Here is a 26021-nt window from a genome sequence, read left to right as displayed (position 1 = left end):
TTGGCAAACAAACGAAAAATTTCCTCTAATGCATCGGAAATCGCTATTGACTATATTTCAAATTCGTTATAACTGGATCATGGTAAGCACAAAAAATAAAATGTTTTTCTAATCAACTTTATGCCCGCGATAATTTCATTCTTTTTTTTGCATTGCTTACCAAGTGAAGATGTAAAAAATTTAGTGCTCATTCGATAGCTTATTAAAACCAGAAGTTTTTAAACGCATTATCATTAGTTGGGACGTCCTCGTGAATTTCACAGCTGGTTTTGCACATTTGGTGCAAATTTGAAAAAAAAACCCAGTGATCGCGCCATCTTGAAATGACGTCACAAGTGAAAATACCTTATAGTATCTCCACTTTTTGGCTATGGTACATATATTTTTTTTCTTACACCTCCGCCAAATGTTCGACACGAAAATTCATAAGATTTTTACTCATTGATACCCGTATAATAAAGAAAATCCCCTTGGATCGACATGCTGTATTCAGCATACAATGTCGATAATGCAACTTACAAAGGTGTTGATAAATCAGATCTTAATATTTATCATATAACAGACGGCTTATATAACGTTTCACAATGGTGAATCACTAAATTGTTGAAGTATTACGTAGAAGGCGAAATAGTTACGGAAGGAAAAATTGGTAATAATGTTTTTATTACGTTACATACCAGAAATACTTTGTCATTGCCTTTCATTTTATTTGGAAAATATTTTCCATTAGTTGTAGCATTTGCTATGACTTTAAACAAGTCTCAAGGTCACAGTTGTGAAGTGGAGGATTAGGGCCCATTCATAGTGAGCGCAGCAGGCAGAGGAAGTCGACAGAAGAAGCAAGCAAACAGCGCCATCGAGTGGTAAACGAAAGCAATTGTCAGCTGGGCTGCTGGTTGCTGTCTGCTCTCGCATGTTCCTGACTATAGGTTGGTATTGCCAACCAATCGCTCTTGCATTTAATAAATTCTCGCTCAACGTTTAGTATCGTTTTTTTGCACATACTGCTTATTACTGTCCATGGTATTTTTTTTTTTTTTTTTTCAACTTTTGCAAAGTAAACTGTTAAGAGCCTGTAAGCGAGTTTTATTCTTAATTTTGATCGAAATTTTCTGGAAAATTTTTGATAAGATCTACCACTTCAGCGCCAGATTGTCGTTTTGGTATGGCTTTCAGCTCAATACCGAATTTTGTTTTTAAAGAGGAGTATTTGTTATTCAAACTGTTCTCTCTAATTGAAATAGAGTGATTACTTAACTTTTAATCATTATTCAAACTGTTATCAGTAGGATTAAAAAATTCATTTTATAATTTTTTAATACTTAGAATTTTTATTCACTAATTTGTTTCAATTCAGTATTCAAAGCATTGAATAAATAACATAAATTACTGGAGATTTTATAACTTTATGAAAATTGTAAATAGAAGAGTACACTACTTTAAAAGGGATGAAATACTTGTCTGTTTAAAAAAAAAAAAAATGCAAAATTACAATTTATTTAAGGCTATAAATAGTCATCATAATAAAATAATTTGTTTAAACTGTTTTATAAGACCATTTAAAGGTGGTACAAAAAAATTAATTTCATTTTTTAGAGTAGAAAAAAAATGCAAACTTACATAAATTTTTGGAAAAAATTGTATTTACACGTCATCATGCAAAAAAAATCGATAAACCACTATTTTTACGCTTTTTACATTTAGGCTACGTTGACCATGTGTGAAATAAAAAAAAAAAAAAATCACGCTTTTTCAGGAAAAAAAAAAGAATGTTAAAGCAATTTACTTCTTTTAAAATACGAAATTCCTTATTTGAGAAGTTATTGCATTAACATCATAAATTTTGGAGGAAAATTTTGTTTGCATCATTTTGTTTTTTTTTAAATATGCGTTCCTTTTAATTTTAATGTACTAATTTATAGGTTTTTGATCACTGGAAGTGACTATTTGTCATTACGACTTACATTTAGAATGGGAACTAGTACGGTGGTTACCATCGTTAGAGAAGTTGTCCAAGTAATATGGAGCACTCTGTATAATACTCACATGCTCATTCCTAGTATTCAAATGTTTTAGTCTATAGCCAACGATTTCTATTTAAAACAGAACTTTCCTTATTGCCTAGGTGCAATAGATGGAAAGCACATCAGGAAAAAAAATTCTAAGAATGCTGGTTCCATCCACTATAATTATAAGAACTTTTTTTCAATTGTCCTCCAAGCCGTAGTAAATACCAATTATACAATTATTTTCATCAAAGTAGGTGCTTATGGTCATCAAAGTGATAGAGGTACATTCTCGAAATCTGAGTTATTTAAATACTAAAAAATAAGAAAACAAAACTGCCAGAAGACGGTACACTTCCTAGATCAGAAATTTTTCTCCCATACTTCTTTTTTGGGAACTCAGCTTACCCCTTAATGGATATACTTATGAAATTCTATCCAGATAAAAAATTAAATCATGATAAAGAATATTTTAACATAAGATTATCAAGGGCAAGACGAGTGGTTGAGTGTGCATTTGGAATTATAACGCAAAAGTGAAGAATTCTTCTAACAACAATACATCAAAAACCAGATATGGTTGATGATATAATCAAGTGTGTATGTTTACTCCACAATATAGTTATAGACTTGGAAGGAAGTGAAGAACAAATTCAAGTATTAAATGAAGGCCAACGTATTTTGGACAGTGTCCATGTTTCAGAGACTGTAACTAGTGTGACATGTAACTATAGAAAATAAGTAAGAAATGAACTGAAAAAATTTTTTTAAACTGATCCCGTTTAATAAAAAAAACCTACTAAGCAATTGTAAATGCCAGATATGAACCAATCTGTATATTTTTAATTAATTTATGCTTCATTATTATACAGAAATTATGAGTAACATTTAAGGAATTATAAAATAATAAAATAATTTTGAACAACTTAGTTATAATTATTCACTAACCAGACTTTTTATGCTCTCATTTGCAGATGAAAATAAATATTACTTTACACTAGATTACTTACTCAAAGCTCTCTCCAACTCCTATTTTGCTATATTTATTGCAAAGCTTTATAAGTATTTTTTTATTGTTTTTTATTTTTCAAGGTATTACAGATACTATATGAATTATTGTTTAATTTTTTTTTATTATTTGTTTAATTTTATATGAATCTCCAGGATGGATTTCTTTAATTAATTCACAACAAGTTATACTAATTACTCACAAATTTTTACTTGTTACGTATTTTTTCATTGTAACAGTGGCTTTACCTTATAAAAATTTTATTGTAAAACATTTCATATTTATAAAAAACACCACATAGCATAGCTATTTTAATGCGTAAAAAGGTTGCTGCACTATCGAGAAACACTACTTACTCGGATATTTATTTCCAAGTTCAGGAACGATGCCATCCCAAGCTTTTCCCAAATAATGAGAGTTTTTATGATTGGGATCCTTTTTCCTCCAAATAGCTGGCCTATTCATAATGGTACTAATCGAAAATTCCTCATCGTCATTGCCCATAACTATTGGCTTATTCCGCATTTTTATTTTTTTCATTTTTCTAAATACAAGTGAACGTTAGTAGTATCAGAAAAAAGAATTGAAGCTGACACAAAAATGAAAGAAAACGCCAGTATTTTGAAAACTTGTGAACAATAGTTACAACAGCAACATACACTCAAATTCGTAGACGTGTTCAGCAGACTTGATGGCAATAAGAAACAACAATGCGCGGTGTATGCAAAAAACGATATTAAATGTTGCGCGACAATTCATCAAATACAAGAGCGATTGGTTGGCAATACCAACCTATTGTCAGGAATATGCGAGAGCAGACAGCAACCAGCAGCCCAGCTGCCGATTGCTTTCGTTTACCACTCGATGGCGCCGTTTGCTTGCTTCTACTGTGGACTGCCTCTGCCTGCTGCGCTCACTATAAATGGGCCCTTATACTTGAAAAAACCCTTATGTTCTCATGGTTATCGTACGTGGCTTCCTCGAGATTCAAAAATAAATATGGAATTTGTGTTAAAATCGATAGAAAAAATATTTTAGATGTTATAAATGTAGTTTGATCAGACATTTTGGATTATAGGTAATAATGTATCTAATAATAACAACATGATTTTAATATTCCTATATGTATAGACAAAATTTATGACCTAATAATACATCCTATTAATGTATATTGTGTTAATCTGTTGTACTGATAACAACATTAATGTGAAACACAATAAAAATAGACCTAAGTCTTTGTGGTTTAATAGGGCTTTATAAGTTTATTCATAAAATGAGTCATCCTAATGTGAAACTTTAACGGTTTGTATTAAAAATAAACTAAATGCAATTTTAATTTATGTATGTATTGGTATTATTAATACTGATACAATATAATACAATACATACACACAAAAATTAACATTTTGCACATGGTTTATTATACTTGCTAACAAAAAAATGCTATTTATACTTGAAAATCGATTTAAATACAATTAATATAAATTCATTCCTGATTGTACTCTTAGTTGTATAAATGGAATGGTTATCAATCATTCGTATTTATAAAGTCTATTTATTTGCCTTCTGGGTGGTGTAGAAAAATCAATGAAAAAAAGTTTATTGTACCAACAGAAACAAGTTCTTGTTAGTTTTTTAAAAAATCAACATTTTTACAGTTGAAAAATTTATGATATATTTTTTTTATGATGTATTGAATTATATTTTTATTAAAAGACTTTAAGTAGAACATGAATAAATAAATAATCTCTCAACTTTCATTATAAACGGTCTTTTCTGGTGGAACGTTGCTTGAAGTGCCTCACACAGTTTATTTTGTAATATATCACTTAGCTTTATAATCAATTATATAATTTTAATAACGCTTTGCCTAACGACCCACTATGAATGAATCGTAACTTCAAATTTCTTTATGACGATGAGATAATTCACGTCGATACGACAGTTTTGTTTTTAAGTAATTCAATAATGAAGCAGGTTAAAAATAATAAATTATTACATCTACGACACATGCACGTGTGTGTACACATCAAGGTCCAAAAAAGACGGTATGATCCCTGTCAGGTTCCATGAAAGTAGTGTGGGGGACGGTCAGGTGTTACGAAAAATACTTGGGGGGTCTGTGATGGGTGTCGCCAAAAACTGTGATGTGTCAAAGTATGGGATATACACATACATACGCGCGCGCGCGCGCGCGTGTGTGTGTGTGTGTGTTTAGTGAAAGTAACTAGTGCGGACATTACGTGCTTTTAGGTTATATACTTAATTATCAGCACAACTCACCATTCATGAACACACACACACACACACACACACACACATGTATATCTTCCTATAGAACATAGTAATCTCAGTAGAGCATTCCATACAGACCCCACAGATCCCCATTAACCCCCCACCACCCCCACTGCCCCTCACAAAATAAGGTAAAAACCCTTTATTTTTTCCCTTACTTTGACACATCACATGTATGAGTGTGTATGTGTGTGTGTGTGTGTTTATAGACAGTGACGTATGCGGACTTCACGTGCTTCTAACATAGATATATATATATATATATATAACATGGTAGAATTATGCGGACGTCTGCATAATTTCACTCTTGTCTTCATAATTACCCTTGCACTTGCAATCACGCGATTGTCCGCATGAGTCACCTCTTCATAAACACACACACACACACTTATATATATATATATATATATATATATATATATATATATATATGTCCGTAATTACACAAGCTACACGCCCGCTTACAAACACAGACATACATCAAAACAATAAAAACTACAAAAATGTCTGACCACGTTGATCTTTCCATCTAGTGTTTTCTTGGGCTATATCAACAACCTAACGAAGAGTAGAACCCTTTGTTTTCTCCTTATGTTAATTCAAATGGAAAATTCTGAATGGTCTTAGTTTTTGCAGAAGGCGTCCATATGCTCAATATCACAGCAATATCACAGCATTAGGTAGAAACGTACTTAAACCGCTTCGTCGTGATTAGTGAAGAACCCGTGGACCTATATCTGCATTCTTACTAGAGATACGATATTTGGCTGTTTTTTGAGCGACAAAAAAGCGACAAATTCTAGTATCGCTATCGTCTCATTATCTGCCTTTTAGTCGGAGATACGCATGTGTGGCCAATTCGCTTTATATGCCGATCGGCAGAAATCGCGTTTTTGCTCATTTCATGATCGGCAACAAAATCAGCAATAGGCTCATCTTTCAGCGACAAATTATCGTACAAATCCCGTGGAGCTATCTGTTAGAGATACGAAGGTGTGGCCAGATAGCTTGATTTCAAGCAAACGTTCCCATCATCATTCAAAAAGGGAAATGAGTTACAAAATCGGTTTTGACGTAACAAATTAGCAGCAAATTAAAGACAAATTGTAGACATCATGCCGAGTGTGGCATGAGGTTTTGGCTAGCTAGCTTGATATACCTTAGTACTACATAATGTTTCTTTTCAGACTTTTATACAAAAAAGAGATTATATAAACGATCGCTCTTTTTAATTATATGAAAAGACTCATTAGAATCAAGTATCGTACACGGAAATATGTTTTCCTCTAAAAGCTGACGTACGAGATACGCTCACTCAAATATGGCATGACGTACTGGAATAATAGTGGGAACGGTACCTCAAGTATATATTTGTTTCTGTACCTCATATAGTCAGACTCAGTCATTAATTTATTCGCGTAACATGCACGTGCAATCCAGGTTCGGTACCTAAGATTCGAGGGAACCACCTACCGTTCCCTCTTATAACCGAGAACCTCATGCCATCTATGGGTGAGCACATATCGTACACAAGCTTTTAGGAGACATCACATTTCTTTTAGGTTCGGTACCTCAGATTCTAAGGGACAGTCTATTGCTCCTTCTAATAACCGAGTACGTCATACCATATATGGGTGAGCGCATCTCGTACCCAAGCTTTCAGAGGAAGACATATTTCCGTGTAAGTATTTGTAACATGTCTGCCTACTATGGGGCATGTATCTCTGCGCCGTGGCTGCGGGTTGGTGCGGAGTGGCTGAGGGACAGCATAGGGTGGTAAAAGGTGGTGCGGCGTGGGTAAGGTCGCCTTTATTTTGTTTTTATTTTTGTTTAAACCACGTAAAAAAAGCCGAATTATATGTGATTTTGTCTGATGAGCTGGTTGGGTGGTATGAAATAGTAAAGGAGCTAGTAAAAATTAACCAAAAATAGCGATTAAGTATAGAAAAATACATATTCATCACTCCAAATCATATACCTGCATAGACAAACGTGAGAATCAACTCTCCCCGTTCTTCCTCAGCTTCTACTTAAATCACATAGTTATTTACTTGTTTTCACTTGATTTTTTATCCTTAAATATTTAAGCAACCTCCTCCCTGCTTACAATTAGCTTTCCCACAGCCCCCCTTCTTTCGCCTCCATCTCCTCACCATGAAAATAATTTTTTTCTAGTCTGCTTTTACTGTCTCTGAAGAAAAAATTTTTCATTTATTAAGAACTTAACAGATTTTTGAAAATCATATTCTTTAATCGACTACAACAATCAAGCTTTAAGAACAAGAAATATATGTGTAGGCATCTAGCTACACTATATAACGAGTTAGGGGGTCATTCCAAACATGATTTTTTTACTGTTAGTATTTTTGGTATAGGAAATTATTTTAAGTGCTTTAATAACTAACTTATAGTTTTACCTTATTTTTAAGATTGTAGCTGGTTTGAATATTGGGAAAAACTATCTGTTATTTAATTATTTTGGTGTGAAATAGTACAAAATTTTTTTTTCAAACTTAATGCAAGTTGACATTAGCTAAAAACATTTATTTATATTTAACATGGAATGAAGCTTATTATTATTGAATCATAGAAGTGTTTCTACGATACTCAAAAAATATTAGTTAAATACGATTCATCTATTTTAGCACAATCTTAATTAGAAAGTAACGTCAATTATCTAACACAGTTTATTCTTAGATTTATCAACTTCGTAAAGTTAAATTGTTTTATGATTTATGTGGATAAAAGTTTGTTGAAAATTTACAGAAAAATACAATGTATCCGATGCATATAAAAATACAAATCCGTATTTACGATTCTATCTCCAAAGTTGCATTATTTGTCAATATCATTTAGAATCAAAACACATTTTAATAGATATTCGTATGCCTTGAAGATAATATTTATTGTGCCTGCAAATTTAAAAATTCATTGGAAGAAGTACAATTTCAAAATCATTATTGTCATTATTATTATAGTTATCATCATTATCATATTAATTTCTCTCATTTTTCTTATCATTGTTACTATTATCATCATTATTATTGTCTTTGTTATAGTTTTATTTTTATTATTATTGTTATTAAAATTTTTATTATTATTGTTATTTTTAATAATTCTTATAGTTACTATTGTTGTTATTACTTCTATCACTACATACTAGTACGATGATTATCGTTACTATTTCTTTCGTTATTACGATCAACATTATTATCATCATTCTTGTATAGCCCTAAAGCTTTTCTCATAGATTGACTTACAGAAATATCATCTAATTATAGTAGAAGTTTTTTAGAAATAAATAGAAGGTTATCCAACGTCTTGAAAATGTAAGCAAAATAACTTTTGTAGATAATTTATGAGATGTTTATTGACATTTTGCATTTTTTTCTAATTTTTTGTTTACAGTTTTTTTTATTTTTTTATTCATCGTTGCTTTTAGGCTCAGACATAGCATTCTTTTACGCAAAGAATAATGTTCATAGGCATCGGTGCAAACTTGAGTTATGACCAAATGTTCATACGTAAAGACACGTATTTACCAAGACCAACTCTATCACACCTATGATGTCGTTGACGGAGCGTAAGAGAAACAGTTAATCGATCCTCGAAGATCAATAGCACAGGCAAAACGGCTAGATTCTTTTCTTACTACTATTCAATAATCATATAATATTTGAAACAACGAAAATTTGTGCTTGCAATGTGCATTTAATTATATCAGTAATATAAACCATGAACGTTACTTTTTCTTTACTGTACCATGTAAAAAAGTTCTTATTAGTCAGCAGTTTATTAGAGTTAAAAATAAATTAAGAGTGATCGTTGTTGCAAAAGTAAAATGATGTTACTACCTTTCGGTTAATACAAACAATGCAGTTAGCAGCCGTTAATTTGTGATGAAAAGAATGCACATGAAAAAAGAATGAATAAAAATGAGTTTAAAAAATACATGTAAAAAATTTTTATAAAATATTGATGAAACAAGATTAATAAAATGTATATAACTTTGAAAATATTTTTACGACGTAATTAAATGGTTATAATATATAAACACATCATACCACGTAGTTGCGTTTCATAAGTAATGTAACGTTTACAAAAAAATTTTTTCCTTTGCAAAACTAAAATATAAAATATAAATGCATATTTATTAGTGAAGTATTTGTAATGAAATATTTTTTCTAAACTAGATTTTTTCTTCTATTAGTTTTTTCGTCTAATTTGTATAAAAATTTAATTTCTATTTCTTGATCTGTATTGCAATATATAATTATTTATGTCTAAATAAAGGTTTTTTTAAGCATAATCCTTTGCAGTTAAAACTGTGACCCTAATACTTATTAATTGGGATAGCAAATGCTATAACTGACAGAAAATGCTTTCTGTATGAAATAAGTAGTAATGAAGATGCGTATCCAGAATTGAATATTATTTTTTGTATAAAAAATCGTTACTCCGTGTTTTAAATTACATTCATATCACGAATACGTTTTTCTATAGATGTGAAGTTAATATAAATGTTACTATTAGATAAATTTTTAGCTTAATACATTATTTAATCCATGCTAAAATACGTTTTTGTGTGTCTCTTTATTTCATTCAGAATTGTACGATTCAAGAAATAAGTATATTTATCATAAAATAGTATTATTAATTTGTACTATTATTCTTTCACTGTTTGATTCATTTAGTTTATTTATCAGACAGCAAAAGAAAATTTTGTTACTGAATGGTTTCATATCTTGAGAATCATATAAGCATACTAGTAGAACGTTATCAAGCTGAGAAGAAATTGAAATGTGGCACAGGGGTCTTATGCCACCTGAATGACTGCATCTACGCGACGAAGTCATCTGATTTGTTACTAAGATATTAAATTGGGGAACTGCGAAGCAAGTACGAAATACAAAATATATAACGCGAGAAAGGTAACACAATGAAGTGGAAGTACAAAATAAACTTCTAAATTTAAGGGCAATAATTAAACAGCCAAAATATGAAACTACTTTACTAAAAATGAAAGAAATGAATTGCAAAAGCATCCACGTTAATTTATGAAGGATAGGATGGGTTGGGTTGAACTAAATGAAAAACACTATTTATGAGCCACTGATTAAGATATAATTTGTGGTTTAAAGAAGGCAACTCTTGCGAGAAAACCCACTAAGAGGAAAAAACGACCGATATAAAATTGAATAGAACAAAGAATAACAACCTGATTTGAATTGGTGTGCAGATGTGGAGGTGTAAATGTGTAAGAGTGTGAGTGTAAGTGCACGTCCGCACTGTTCTCCTCGTCTTCGTACCACGGTTCCGCGAGTGCGGATTTTCGCCGTGGGTGCTCACAGCACGTGGTGAATGTTGATGTGGCACGTGGCTGTATTCTAGATTTATACGAACAAAGACGAATTGATGCAAAAAAACACGGTTATGCGTCACGGTGCAACGAAAAACTTCTGTAAAACTAAAACGAGCAAAAATTTCCCAAGACAAGCTACGTACACGATTTCTCAGAAAAACAACTGGAGACCGCTCTGTACAAAGGCAAGTATTGGCCTGTACGAGGCCTACCGAATTTTTCCAGTGGCGCTACCTTTTCTCTCTCTTTCAACCCCCCCTTTCTAAGGATGCGCGCCAATTAGCGGAGGTGTTATTCATCTCGAGTGTCAATCGGGCGTCGGGACGCTAACAATACTGAAGATGAGCGAGACAGGCTAAGAAGTAGGTTTTGAAGTGGGAGAGAGAACAAAAATGTAGAGCAAAATAAAAAACGCGCGTAACGCGCGCGTGTGTGTGTGAAGTAAATGAATTAAATCGCGGTTTTATGTGTTGATAAGGATGAACGTGCTGTGAGCTTCGATCCTCCTTCGCTCATGTGGTGGTACTCGATTTTAGTCGCGTTTGACTAAACAAAAATATTGGAAGTCAATGATGCTATATTTGCACACACACTACCCAATCTGTTAACTATTAAATAGGATCCAAAAAGATTGCTCGTTTCAGAATCGTCCTCCTAAATGAAGAGTGGTAAAACTATTATTCTTCCATTTTTTTTAGGATCTATTAAATTTTGGCACTGAATAATATTGAAAATTATGTCTGTTTTATATCAAAGATTGTTCATGTAATCTTGTATACCTTGTTGCACACCGGATATTTCCAAGTATATCTTCAGAAGACCATTTAAGCGAAATACGTTACATGTATATTTCTTTTAATTGCACAACATCTAAGTTCTCGATCGTAAGTCAATCAACTCTAGCACCTTTTTTTAATTCAATTGAAAAAAACATTAAATTTTCATCTTTATACTATGAAAATTTCAAATGTATAGTTTTAAACGTTCAAAACAGTAAAAAAAGTAGGATTAGAAACTTTTTTATTATTGCGAAAAATATTTTTATTATTTTGGAATATGTTCTGAATATTATCTTTTTTACGTTGAGCATCAATTACAGTATTAAACTGAATAAAATATTACACGTAAGTTTAAAAACCATTACGTGGGATCACTGGATTATTGTCAACGTTTAGTGTTAGAGACACCAGGTTGTTTTTTCTTCCAATTTTTCTTGTTGTATATGTGTGTGCGTGTGTAATTTTTTATTTTTATAAATTAAAGGTTGAAGCTTTTCTAACTCAATGCTTCTATTTTTTTTTGCAATTATTAAAGCCTTCGCTGACAGCAGCGTCAAGTTCAAGACTAAATCTTATAACACAATTACAATTTTCAATATCATTCAAAGAGTTTATATATATATGGGGCACTCAACGTCAATGGAAATGAAAAAAAATTTGTTTTCTTTATAAGTCAGAAATCAATAGTACTCTATTAAAAAACAGTATTAAAATTTTTTAAAATTTTTTTACCAACACCCTTGCTGTCAGCGACGGGCACAATTTTGTAATTTTTTTTTTTTTTGAACCCATAACTTGTTGATTTTACAAACGAATCAATGTGGATAAATTTTTTAAATAAGCTTTCTTAGAAATTTTTTCTTAAAATACGAAAAAATTATTTAAAAACTTTTTAAGGTTAATTTAACCCTTTATTTGTTCGTTTTGAAGTTCAAAATAAATTTTTAAAAAGCGTGCCATAGTTTTAATTTTTTTTTATTTTGTAGCTTTACATACGCCCTTTCAAATAATTTATGTCCTGTAATGAGTGGAGGTAAAGTATAGGTGCTAGTGGGCGTTAAATGTTGCAAAACACGGTGTTTACGTTACATCTTAACACACATGAAGAAAAAAAGTAGTCAATTTTAACATAATTGGAGACGCTGCATAGTGTCACATGTGTTGAACGTAAAATGGCGGATCCAAGATGGTGGCCAATATTATTAAAATAAACAAATTCCGCAAGTTAAAAAATGTGGTCTGCATTGGCATAGAATTTTAAGTCTACAATGATTTTCGAATAATTATCGTTAATCACGTCAGTTTTGCAAGCCTGTAACACTGGCTTATAATAGTAGAAAAGTTAGAAAGAATTGATGTATTAATTCCTTTATCTTCGTATAACACGTCTAAACTAGAACGCCTAAATTTAATTGCATGCATTTGTCAGAACATTTTTCGAGGAAACATGAAATTTTTTAGATTTTGGACCAGCAACTCAAACAGCATGCAAGTCTTGGATCCAATGTTTTTAAGGTCTATTAAATACACAATTATGTTGTTCACTTTAATAACTTTGAGATTCTGCTTGTGAGAAAAAATATAACTCCGTATTTTGCTTCTAGGCGTCGTCAAAACTGCAAATTTTTGAGTGAAACATGAGCCCGCAACCCTAATTTAATTCTTTTTTTGCATGCAAAACTAGATTCATACTTTTTTTATCTGTATTCCGTTGTACGTTTAACAAAAAGTTTACTTTGATTATTTGAAAAAGTAAATTTTTCAGATCGATTTCTCTTTACTATATCGATCTATATACATATGAGTTATTCTAATGAAAAACGGTCTAATTCGCATTCTACTCGATTACACCATACATGTATAAAACTTTCGGGAATGTAAAATGCTAATTACTTTTTGCATTAATTTAAAAATATATATGTGTTGACAATATTTGACAGCAAGAGCTATTAATTTTCCAGTGAATTACTTCCATTTGTTTTTAAATCAAAGTAACAACGTTTAAATAGTTTGTGCTGCTACAATATATTAAAAATAAACCTACTTTAATGTCAAACATTTTGAATAAAAAATCAATAATTCAGAAACTTTTAAGTACAAATAAGACGTCAGTAAATTTCTTTGTAGTAATTGACTTAAAAATTGATAATTTTTCGATTAAAGTAAAATAACATAACATAAACGACACTTATGACATTTATGACAGGTGTCGTGTAAAAATACAAATTCCGTGTCTTTACCCATCTCTGCATGCATCACACATCCAAACAGTTGATATTAGTCGAAAATTTAGCGAATAACTAGTATATTATCAAAATTTAATAGTGTGTGATTACAACTGACGTAATTGACAATAATTTGCAAGTCATTTTAGACTTAAAATTTAATGACTACTAGTTTTTTTACTGTGCAAAAAACAGTTTTTTTTAAATATATTGACCGCCATCTAGGATACTACATTACAAATTCAACACATCTAACACTGTAATCATATGCAGCGCTTCCAATTATGTTTAAATATTTTTTTTTTCCTTATATGGATTAAGATGTAACGTAAAAACTGTGTTTTGTAACATTTAACGCCCTCTAGCACTTACACTTTCCCTCCACCCATTACGGGACATAAATTATTTAAAAGGGCATATGTTAGGCTACAAAATAAGAAAAAATTTTAAATTAAACCGTCATACTTGTTAAAAAATCGATTTTGAACTTTAAAACCGAAAAATAACGGGGTAAACTAGCCTCAAACATTTTTTTGTACTTTCTTTGTGTTCTACGGAGAAAACGCTAAGAAAAAATATTTTTCAATTTTTTTTTTTCATACAAATTGATTCGTCTACGAAATCAACAAGTTACATGTAAAAAAAGTTACAAAATCGTGACCGTCACTGATGGCAAGAATGATGGTCAAGAAAACCGAGAAATGATTGTCTCCATTGACGTGGAATGCTCCATATATATATATACTAGCAGCCCCCCGTCTCGGCTTCGCCCGAGACTTACTAAATAAAACACCGTAGTGTGTTGACATGTAATGTGAAACATTTTCAGTTATAAATTTTACACATATTCCTGATACATCTAAGAACAAAAATCTTCTTATTAAAAACATATTTTTTCGAAATCCTTATAGTTTATTAGGTTAAATAATAAGGTGTAAAAATTCGAAAAAATTATTATGCTGAAAAGTACCGTGCGTTCTTTATACCATAAAATAATCGGTGGCCATAAAAAGCCGTTGATTTACAGTTTCCCCCGTGTAATTCAAGAAAACGGCTATTTTATAAAGCTGTTAAGATTTTAAACCCCCAAAAAATTTATATTAAAAAAAAATTTTTTTTCTCATATCTCACAACTTTATTACCAGAGCAACAAAGTCCTGAACCTTAAAACCTACATTTTTATTGCCACAAAAACACAAATACATTTTCTACTCATTAAAAAATCTGAAGTAGGATCTTTAAAGATTTAAGAGATTGCTGTGAGGGTACAATGAAAAGCTAATCTTTCACGTAATGGACTCTTTAGTTGTCAATTTTGACGCTGCTGTTTCAATCTCGATAAATTTTCTGCGTCAGTTTCTTGACGCTTAAGTAAAATTGTATTTATTAGATACACTTGAAGTTTTTCTTCCGATTCACCCTCTTGCGACTTTTGGCATGCTTAAAATTTGTGTGACCCCTAAAGTGTGTTTTCTGTCAACTTTGTTAAGTTCTAATACATTTGTTATCAAAGTAGTTCGACGTCCGATGGCCCTAAAAAAGACCGGTGAGCTTTTTAAGTTAACTCTTTCTTGACTGCAGTTAACAGCAATTGTGACTGCCTGGATACCTCAGGGAGATCTTCTCTGGCCTGCTGTTGAAAACCCAGACTGATCGGGAGAAAAATTAAAAAGTCCAAAGCTTTGGGGCTAGTTGTAGTGCTCTTTCCCAACGTCTTCCGGTATAACGTCAAAGACGTTGGTGTCTAAAGCACCTTTTTTAGTTGCAGATTCAGTTGTTTCGGTGATCTTAGATGGGGAGATTGGTTAGTGATACTTGTCCAGTGGAGGCTGTCCCGTTGGCTCAAGTTTTTTTTCCTAAATAGCTGTTATAGGTTTGCCCAACGCAGACTCTAGAGAGGATCAGTAATTCCTGGTTGAATGCTTAGAGTCGAGAGGGTAGTATAGGGTCGTCGGTCCCCGGGTTTTCCAGCCTCGCGAAGAACAACTCCGCAGGTGACGTTGTGCGTCTGCTAGTGAATGGTTGACTTGGTTTAATAGTGCCCGTCTTTAGTTAATATAGTCTTTTAGTCGAGGAATCGCTTCCGGAAAAAGTAGTAAAAATGTATTTGTTGGCAAGGTAGTTTACACTTAGGTGGCCCCTAAAAAGAACCGATGAAATTGATGGTTAAGTAGGGAACGTAAATACCTCTAATGGCCCTAAAAAGCGCCAGTGGTAAAACTTCCAGGCTATTCTTATTCCTGATGATGAAGAGCTGGCTACGGTTGCTTGATTCTTACCCTGAGAGTCTCGATATACGGAGACTGTGATAGAAGGAGGTGAGCTGCTGACTAAAGAATATCTCGTCTCGGGTCGTTCCCCAGATAACCAACCGCTCATCGTTAGACGGGAACATGTGGGTAAGCGCATTGGGGACGCGACGACCAAGAAGGTAGCCGTTGTGGCTGCCCGTGCCTCTCAGAGCTGTTGTCCCTTGCTTACATTTGTAGCCACAAATTCTCTAACTGCACCCGGTAGAATGGTGGGACTGCCACACAACTATGAAGAGTTGGTGCAGATTGTGCTCTGGCTAGATATGTCTCCTGGTATTGTGGCAGAGACGGCATCAGTTGGAAATAATTTTTTTTTTTTTGATCGCACTCGTCGAGATTCAGGGTAAATGGACACCTAGGTCCCTTTCCCCTTAGAGAAGAGTGTCGTCCGTATTGTCCGTAACCGGGATACCCAGCTGCAAGACTATTATGGGCATTCTCAATAGATCTCGTTGAATTGCCTAATCTCGACTACAACACTATGGAGACGCTCCAGCCTATTATAACCACACTTATTCAATTATGTTTCAGGTAGCTTCGATTTTATGTCGACGCCACCTAGCGGATTTTACTGAACTAAAGTGAAAAGCTGGCATATTTTTGCAAAACTTTGAGCTCATTTATTGCTACTGTTATTAAATTTTTTAAGATAAAAACTATACTAAAACCATCTAGGAAGTATCATGAATCAGTGTGCAAAATTTCAACAAAATCGGTTCAGTAGTTTTCGCGGTTAGCGATTACAACGGTTTTAGCGCTTCTGCTTTATATATTAGTAAGATATACATATATATATATATATATATATACATATACAAACATATATATATAAATTTATACTTAGAAAAGTTGCTATACATGCTTACAAGCAGTTATTAACTTTGTTTTTGGTACAAAATATATTTTGTTGCAAGTATTAACAGAATCGCTAATTTTATTACCAGTCAATGGGGAAATGTCTCATTCATAACTGCAAACACTTCTCTTGTTGGATTTTCTTAATCACCTGTCACTCCTGTGAAGTGTTGGCATGTACGACTTTTCAATAGGCAGTATATATAGTGTGTAAGACAGCGCCACAGGCAAGGTGATACTTGCGGGCCCAATAGTCAGTACAGTGTAAGCCACCGTGCCTTCTACACCTCTCGTCGGTTCTAGCTTTATTGTCTTTGTTCGTTTGGTCAGTTGTAAGTCTGTAAAGTCTGTAAACTGTATTAGTTGTGTTTTACGTCGGTCGGCAGTCTCATTAAATAAACCTTTGTCTTACTTGAAAATACTCGTTTTATTTTTTCGCGCACCCCTTTTACTCACATCTCTTCATGAAGATATCAAAAATGTACGAAACTTTTTCACTATATCTTACGTTGATAAATTGACTCAGACCATCCTCAGTCTATAAAAAATTAAAAGAGTATGATAGATGTGATTTGAAAACCTGCTATTCGACAAAATCTGAAAAAATCACCGTAGAAAATTTTTTTGCCATACCTTGCATGCAAATTCAAACGAATATTATCTTTTTGAGATAATCTAAACGCATTTTCATCCAACCTTAACTTTTTTACAATTACATCTAGTAGTTGTGTAAGAGTAAAAAAGCGACTTTAGCTTTGAATTTTGAGAGTATATTTATGTTGAAAATCAATAAGTTTATTTAATTATAGTTCTATTGAATGCGAATAAAAAATTTTCCTTTTTCACAATTTATGATAGTTATTTATCATACGTACATCCAAGCAGTAAGGTCTGTTTGTTCCGATTTTATTCTTTCCTCAGCAATTTTTCAGAATACAAGAAGATACTGCAGGCTAAATTTTTTCGCAGATTCAGGAACATAAATATCAGATGTTAGCTTTAAAAAAGTAAAAAAAAAATTGGTTTACTAATAGCTAACTCACGGACTATTTAACAGAAAAACGAATTATACCATAATCTGACCTATTCTTGTGCCTAAACATTTGTATAAACAGATTTAAACATTTGAATTCTTACACCACTCTCTCTGGTTAACTGTTCAGGTCCGCTCTTTTTGCAATTTTCTTAATTTCTGGTTTGCCACCTTAAAAACTCTTTAAATTTTAAAATAAAATACATCTTTAGACTCAATTATAATATCTGTTTCTAAAACTTAAGTAGAATATAAAATCAAAATCATTTTTATTAGTTACTTAAAATATATGGATAAATAAATGTATTTATAGCAATGTAACAATTTCTTTAATAGATTCATTGCCAAATGTGTGCTTTATACTAGAATTTTTTTGTCTTAGCTTCAAATGCTTGTTGTATAATACACTTCACAATTAATAACTTGCTTGAACTTTGTAGCTTTTTGGTAAAGATAATAGAACAACACTTTAACTTTGTCCTATTGCTTTTCTGACTTCGAAAAAATTAATGCAAGCTCTTTGGAAAGTTGCTCAAATCTATTTGCTGTTATACTAAGGTAATTTTAGGTTTTATAAGATAATGACTTGATTCTAGAAAAATTTAACAATTTAATAAGAAGTCTACTTATTAGTATGTTTATGATTCTTATCAAAATAAGTTTTTTTTTTATTTTGAAATTTTGATATTTTTTCAAAGTACTAATATTTGTCAACCCAAAAACCAAATTTTAAGACAAATCAGATCAAAGTTTACCAGTTTTCTAGTTACCTAAAATAATTCATACTCTCAAACCCATACTTAATGACTAAATCACTCAGTATGTATGTGTCAATGTAAGTATCTTTTTGGAAGCTATACTTTGCTAGAAGACCACCATGTGTGGAATCTATAAGTTCTTGATGAATTGAGCATCCAGCATCTATTTTGAGAATAAACAATTAACAGAATCAAAAAAAAATTCGTATTTAGCATAGTTGTTCCTTAACAAACAATTAAAAGAAATTGATGAAAAGATATATGATTAAATACAAATGTATGGTACACAAATCTGAGGTGCGTTAGTTTTTTTTTGGGAATATTCTTTTTTTAAACATTATGTTTCAAATAATTGCGGGTACTATTTAGTTTTTTCTAACTACCTGTCTTGAACTGACACCTTTTCATGTATATGTACTAAGAAAAAACTCTCATACTTAAAGGTTATCGTTATATACAACTATAGATTTGATTAGATAAGTAGAAACTCATTATTTCCATATAATTAGGAACTAAAGAAGTCTTGCGCAATCCATGTACTTTTGGCGTGGTGTGGGTCGTTCTTGCGTATCACGCGCGTAGGGGTGGAGCCATACTTGTATACATTCACTAGTAAGGTCTTGCCGCCTTAAGCGCATCGCATACCAAGCCTCTATCAACCCTCCTCCCCAATACGTGAATGTGAAAAGCTGGGTATGTCTACTTACTCTTTACAATAATGTTATTATCAAACTAATTCATTCATTAACTTTTTTTTACAAAGTCAATTTGCTTTTGTAATAGCTTTGTATGTGCACTTAACAATAATAATGTAAAAAAAAAAAAACTAAGATTTTGTACAAAAAGCCTTATCTAATCAAATCTATAGTTGTATATAACGATAACCTTTAAGTATAAGAGTTTACTAGAAAGAACTTTTAAAAAAGAAAAATTTGGTGAACTTGGTGGAAATTCAAAAGTGAGAGTGTTTGCCTGTGTATCATCTCTGAAATTTTATGTACAACAACATTTTTTAAGGTTATTGGTAAAATAGTATAATGAAGCCAATGTCCAGGTACACTCAACAAGGCACAGAGATTTTTAACGTTATAGCGAATTTGCTAATTATTACCATGAGTGTACGTGGGATTCATATTAACAAAAGCATAAAAGATCCTCACAGTAACGGATCGGCTGCTTAGTGCACGGCTATCCGTACATACATACTGTATGGATGTTCCTTTGTACCTTTACACTGCTAAAAAATAAACTTAATTATGTAGGTACTGACATTTTTAAGGTACTGTATGTAAAGAAGTTTACTTGCAAAATATAGGATTACGGTGAATCATTGTTGTATTTTATAGCTGCTGGTATTTTCAAGGATTTAGATGAGTGTGAAAAGTTATACCACCTTTCTTTATGATTTTCCACACTTGTATCTATCGGACTTTTACTTTTTGGCTGTCTATTATTATCCTAAAGGCACTTGAACTTTTTAACTTTCACTTTAATCTTCTTCTCCACAGCTTCTCTATTTCTTTATGACAGTGTCACCTCCCCTCCCTTTTCCTTTTTTCCACTCCTTCGTGACTGTAGACTGAAAGGAGCTCCCTCGTACATCTCCTTAATCTCTATCTTCCGTTCTTGTACTCCCTTCTCCAATTCTTCCACTTAATTTTTCATCTCTGTCTTCTCGTCTTCATTTTTCTTCTTTTCCATTGTCGTTTTTCTACACCAGTTCTTTATCTTCTCCACCGTTTCCCTCCATTTCTCACTATCTTGCATTTTTTCTTGTTTACACTTTGTTTACATTCCTTCAAGTTTATCTGACTTCTAGCGTCTCACACCTGCATGTGCTACCCTTTTCTGCGCAACTGGCCTCCCGCGCTGCTGTTCTAACCTCCCCCTACTTTCCTTCTCCCTTTACATACCGCTGTTATGTGTGTGTGTGTGTGTGTGTGTGTGTGTGTGTGTGTGTGTGTGCGTGTGTGTGTGTGTACTACTATCGAGAGCTTATTCGATCTTCAGGTTGAACCCACAAAATTGAAGTTCTTTATGTATTTCCGAACGTCCACGTCCTTGTTTATTAGATCAGCTACGTTCCAGAAACACCCATGCACTCCATCTTCCCATTCCTCCTCCCCTTTGTCTTTTCTAGCTAGCTAATCCGTTTTCTTCTGTGTTCCCTCCTCACTTAACTCACCTCTTCGTTCATTCCAGTGGTGCCATCTGTTGTCTACTAGCACTTTTCGGTATGCAACTCTCGTTACCTTTCCCATCTCTCTCCACTCTCTGGCCTAGTGTCTGGCTTTCATCTAGATGATCCATTCTTTTTTAGTAAGGTCATCTTCTATGTACACCCCTCTTACTAGATTTTTCTTTTTTTTTCATCACTTGCCTTTTAATTTTCCAATCAGGTAGTTTCACCATGATTATTTTCTTGTCCTATTTCCATGTTTCTGTCTCTTATAATTGTAGCCTTTAGGTCCTGCATTTCCATTCCTAGATGGCAGTTTAACTGCTTTTCCATCTCCTTTAGCGTCTCTCCTTCCCTAATTTTCAGTCCTTTTATGACTATATTTATACTTCTGACTTCTCTATCTTTCTTCTCCTTTTCTTCTTCCAGTTTTTGAAGTCTTTTATTAATATGTTCCTTGTCCACTAGCCATTTCGCCCTGTCCTCCTCTCTTTGCTTTTCTATTTTCTCAATTCTTTCCTTGAATTCGTTTCTCAGTTTCTTGATATCATCCTTCAATTTTTGTGTCCCCTCCTTCACGCTTTTTAGTACCTTGTTTACATTCCCTAATTCCTCCTTTATTTCTGTCAAGGTTTTGGTTAATTTGTCTTTTATCGTCTTGTCTGTTTCCTCGCCTTCTTTTGCACTGCTCACCTTGAACTTGAAGCTGTCTAATTCGTATAGATTTAACTGCTCTGTGGTTTTCCAGGATTTTTCACTCAATCTTGTTGTTCTACTGCTTTCTTCTTTCTTCCTTAGCTGTTTTAGCATACCCCAACTATCTTTCTTTTTTCTCGAACCTTCCGTTTGAGGTTATGGTTACTAGCTCTTCTCCTGCTCTTCCGTTTTTTTTCTTTCCTTTTGCTCCTCACTTCAGATTTCTTTTCTTTCTTGTACTTCTTTATTTTTCGGGCTTGTTTTACCTTTTTTTTACTTTATTTTTGCCTTTTCAATTGGTACTGCCCTATCTCTGTGAGCCACGATGTGCTCTCTACCACGGTTTGCGCCAGACCAACAACTAGATCAAGTGGTTTATCGTTTGTAAAATAAAATAATAAGGATTTTTGTTATTCACAGAAAAACGCTTCTTGTATCATTTATATCTAAGAAACAACATTATAAAACAAAATTCTTGTTAATCACAATGGAAAATCTGCAATTTCAACTCCAAGCGCTGTCGGCTGCAGATGATGAATCGAACATTTTGTGTGAAATCGGAATAACTAGACCGAATGGGCGTATGTATAAAATTCAACTTGGTTACCTCAACGTACAAAACTACTAGGCCCTTATGAAAACTCCAGCATATGCTATAATAAAGAAAACATGCACAGAAAGAAACAAGCAACAAATGTTTGAGTTACTGTAACATAAGAATTAAGAAGCGTATATCTCGATGAAAATGATAATGTACAGTTTGCTGAAGAATATTTAGAGGAAATAATTGATACAAACTCAACCTCTACTACAGCTGACTGAGAAAAATCATTAAACCAACAATTAAAGGAACTATTAGAAAAAAAGAAGAGAAACCCGAAGAAAAAACCTGGGAGAGATAGCCGTAGAATTTACGATTGAACCATTCGATGGGAAAAATTTAAATGCTGTTAAATGGAAAACTTCCTTTGAAAAAGAATATGAACGACTTGAAGTTGATACAAATCAGAAAGAAATTTTAATTTTAAGATGATTTATGGATAAGAGTATCATGGACTGGGTCACTTGTACATTGCTTAGGCTTTTAGTTGAATCAGAATGGGAAAATTGGAAAGAGATAAGAAATTTTTTGTAACAGATTCTCTAGTAAAGGCTTGACCCCAATAAGATACTTAATGCAGTCTAAATACCAAATAGGCTTATCACTTAAATACTTTATAAAAAAGAGAAACTTTTACGGCAAGTAAATAAAAACATTGACAATAGAACACTCATAGACTTTATAGCTACAGGCCTACCAAATGATGTATCTGACAGAATATATAAAGAAAAATTAAAAAAGACAGAAAACCTTCGTAACAAAGTGGGAAAGTTAGAACATCCAATGAGGAAAAATTTTGAAACAAATAAAACTAAACCAAACACCAAAGGAAAAGTTGAGAATGTACTCTGTAAGATATGTAGTGATGTAGGGAAAGGAATACGATACCACCCAGAATCTGAATGCTGGTTTAAAGACCAAGACACCAAAGGTAATAATATTAAGCAAGTAAATAATCTAGCATTACAGGTAGTATCACGCAACAACGATCCAAGGAACCAATAGTCCGACCAATTATTAAACTTAAAGTTGAACTAAACGATACTTCTGAAGTAAATGTGAAATATGATCGAGGATCAAATATATTTCTAGTAAATTCTGATGAATAGAATTAAAATATAATAAAAACTAAATAAAAAAAAAAACTAACTTAAGAACAGTTAGTGGTGTGTTTACAATTGATGGACTTATAAAAGTAAAAGCAAAAATATCAAATGTAAAAAATTACATAAATGTCTTCATAATTAATAATAATGCTTAAAAAATGACTTAACATTGCATACGAAAATTCAAATCGATACAAAATAAGACATAACAGGAAAATTGCGAATCTAATAAAATAATGTATTAAGTCAACAGTAATGAACATATTGAGACAGACGCATTCAATGTGCTAACAAAATCACCTAAATATTAACGAAGAATCAATAATGCAGGATATATTGAACAAATATAAAAATATATTTGCAAAAGATCAAAATGATGTTGGCACAGTAGAGGATAATGAGGCCAGGATAGTCCTTATAATAGAGAAATATATTAGCAAACGACCTTACTGGTGCACAATCGAAGATAAGAAAGACATATACAAATTACAGAACTACTGAAAAAAAATCTTATAGAACAGTCGTATAGCCCTTGGCTGCCCTAGTAACATAAGCATACGAAAAAGATAAAAATAAAAAATCAATAGTATGCATAGTTTCCAGAGACTAAAATAAATTTACAATCCCTAATCGTAACCGTTCCCATTAATCAATGGCTTAGTATTGAAAACAAGAGATAGCAAATATTTTTTAAAATTAGATATAAACTCTGCCTTTTGATCCATACTCCTACGAATAGCTGATAGAACAAAAACAGGTTTTGTAATATAGTTAGATCATTTTCAATGAACTTGTTTACCGTTTAAATTAAAAACGACACCAGCAGTTTTTCAAAGAATCCTATGTAGCATAATAAGGAAGTACAACTTATCAGAAGTCATAATAAATTATGTAAATAACATTAATATTTTTAAAATCTTCCAACGAGCACATTAATTATCCGTCAAAACTATTAGAAGCTATTATGGTAAAAGGATTTCGATTAAAACTTTTCATATGTACTTTTGCATTGGACTCTGTGCAATACCAAGGACACATAATAAAATACAGTTCGATTGCTCCAATAAAAGATAACTAAATTTCTAAAAAAAAATTTCCAGTTCCAAATAAATGAAAAAATGTTAGACAATTTTTTGTAAAAATTAAATTTTACCACGAATACGTACCAAAAGTTTCCCTTATCTTAGAACCATTACATAATTTACTTAGGAAAAATTAAAAATTAAATTGGTTTGAAGATTTTCAAACAGCATTTAGATGTATGAAAAATATTCTCTGTACATAGCCGGTCTTAGCTATATTTGACCTGGACTTATCATATATATATATATATATATATATATATATATACAGCCCTAAGTCTGCAAGGCATAGGTGCCGTATTAGAACAACCACAATTGACTTAGAATGTGTAGCAATAAAAGAATCAATAAAATTCTAGCAACATTGGCTTGTATGCAGACATTTTACAGTATACGCAGACCATAAATCATGAGAAAAATTAAACATAAGAACTAAAACAGATAAAAAACTCAGACATCTCACTTATAACTTATCATAATTCTATTTTAATTTAAAATACTACCACGTTTAAAATAATCTCGAAGCAGATGGACTAAGTAGAACTGTTGTATTAGAATCTCAGGAAGACGAAAAGGATAAATTAAAGACCAATAATTTAATAAAATTAAATGATACAATAAAAGATCAAAAAATAACGGTCATAAACAATAAAAACAACTTGTTTTATAAGAAACCAAAAAAAGGGAAAAAATCATGTAATCGGAAGAACTACGTTCAAATCAATTGAATGAAATATGGGTCATTCTTTTGCAAACCGAACAGATTTTGATAAGAAATCATGAGCATCTCTTCGATTTAGCTAAAACGTTTTATACGGATTCTATATCGAAAAATAAAAGATACGTGTCCGAGGATTTTTTTACCTCATTGTTTCATTGATACAAGTGATCGAAAATTTGAAAATGGCTTATTTTTTGGCTTGGAAGCTTATTTTTAAAAATTTATAATTCCGAATCTGTAAGAGTTACGAAATGTTCACTAATCGCACTTTTGTAGCTGAAAAACTAGACTTCAAGAAAAAAAATTGTTTGATGGTAATTTTCAACAAATTCATATTATTATTAACAATTTAATTGTTTAAATCGTTTTTTAACAATGGCTCCTAAAGCAAATCAAGTTTTTGATATTTCTTTTGATACAACTTTTGCTGAATCTATTTTTTGTCATAACCTCTACATTTTTAATTAAAATGCAAAATACGTTAAAAATCATCTTTTTAACATTTTTTTTAGTGCAAATGTAAATAAATAAAAAAAATATGGGTAGTTTGTTCCCAAACCGAATTTTCTACGTGTTAGAAAACTAATCTTGATCGTAAAAAATTAGAATCCAGCACTTTTCAATTTTTGGCATTCGTCAAATTTCCCGGGGAAGTAAATTAATCTCACCCATCATAAGAAAAACTTTGAAATGACTGCAGAGTGGCATTTTTTTCCACCTCCCATGGTAAAGGACCCTGTGATGGGATAGGTGGGACATTGAAACGGCTAGCTTCCAGAGCGAGTCTTCAAAGAGTTCATGATCCCATCAAGACACCACGAGAACTATTCGATTGGGCAAAAGAATTATTATAGAATATCACCTGTCGCTATTCAACAAATGATGAGTACGAAGAAGAAAAAAAATTATTGACAGAACGATTCACAAAAGCTGTAACGATTAAAGGAACCCTTAAATATCATTGTATGATTCCAGTATCTTTTCAAGAATTAGAAGCTAAAT

The 26021-nt window shown here is 32.2% G+C and overlaps 2 protein-coding genes across 3 annotated transcripts in view; both read left to right on the top strand.

Annotated features, from left to right (window-relative positions):
- Positions 1-26021, top strand: part of wapl (cohesin release factor wings apart-like) — a 436770-nt gene that overhangs the window by 310068 nt on the left and 100681 nt on the right. The gene's annotated exons all lie outside the window — the stretch shown is intronic.
- LOC149373610 (uncharacterized) lies at positions 1972-2546 on the top strand. Its single transcript, XM_089596237.1, has 3 exons — positions 1972-2016; positions 2077-2290; positions 2410-2546. The coding sequence occupies exons 1-3, from the start codon at positions 1972-1974 to the stop codon at positions 2544-2546; spliced, it is 396 nt and encodes a 131-aa protein (XP_089452363.1).

The sequence above is a fragment of the Copidosoma floridanum genome, unplaced genomic scaffold (assembly GCF_036245765.1).
Source record: "Copidosoma floridanum isolate Cflo_tuat_1 unplaced genomic scaffold, Cflo_Japanese_pri ptg000030l, whole genome shotgun sequence".
Taxonomy (NCBI): domain Eukaryota; kingdom Metazoa; phylum Arthropoda; class Insecta; order Hymenoptera; family Encyrtidae; genus Copidosoma; species Copidosoma floridanum.
This window is presented reverse-complemented; position numbering and strand designations above follow the sequence as displayed.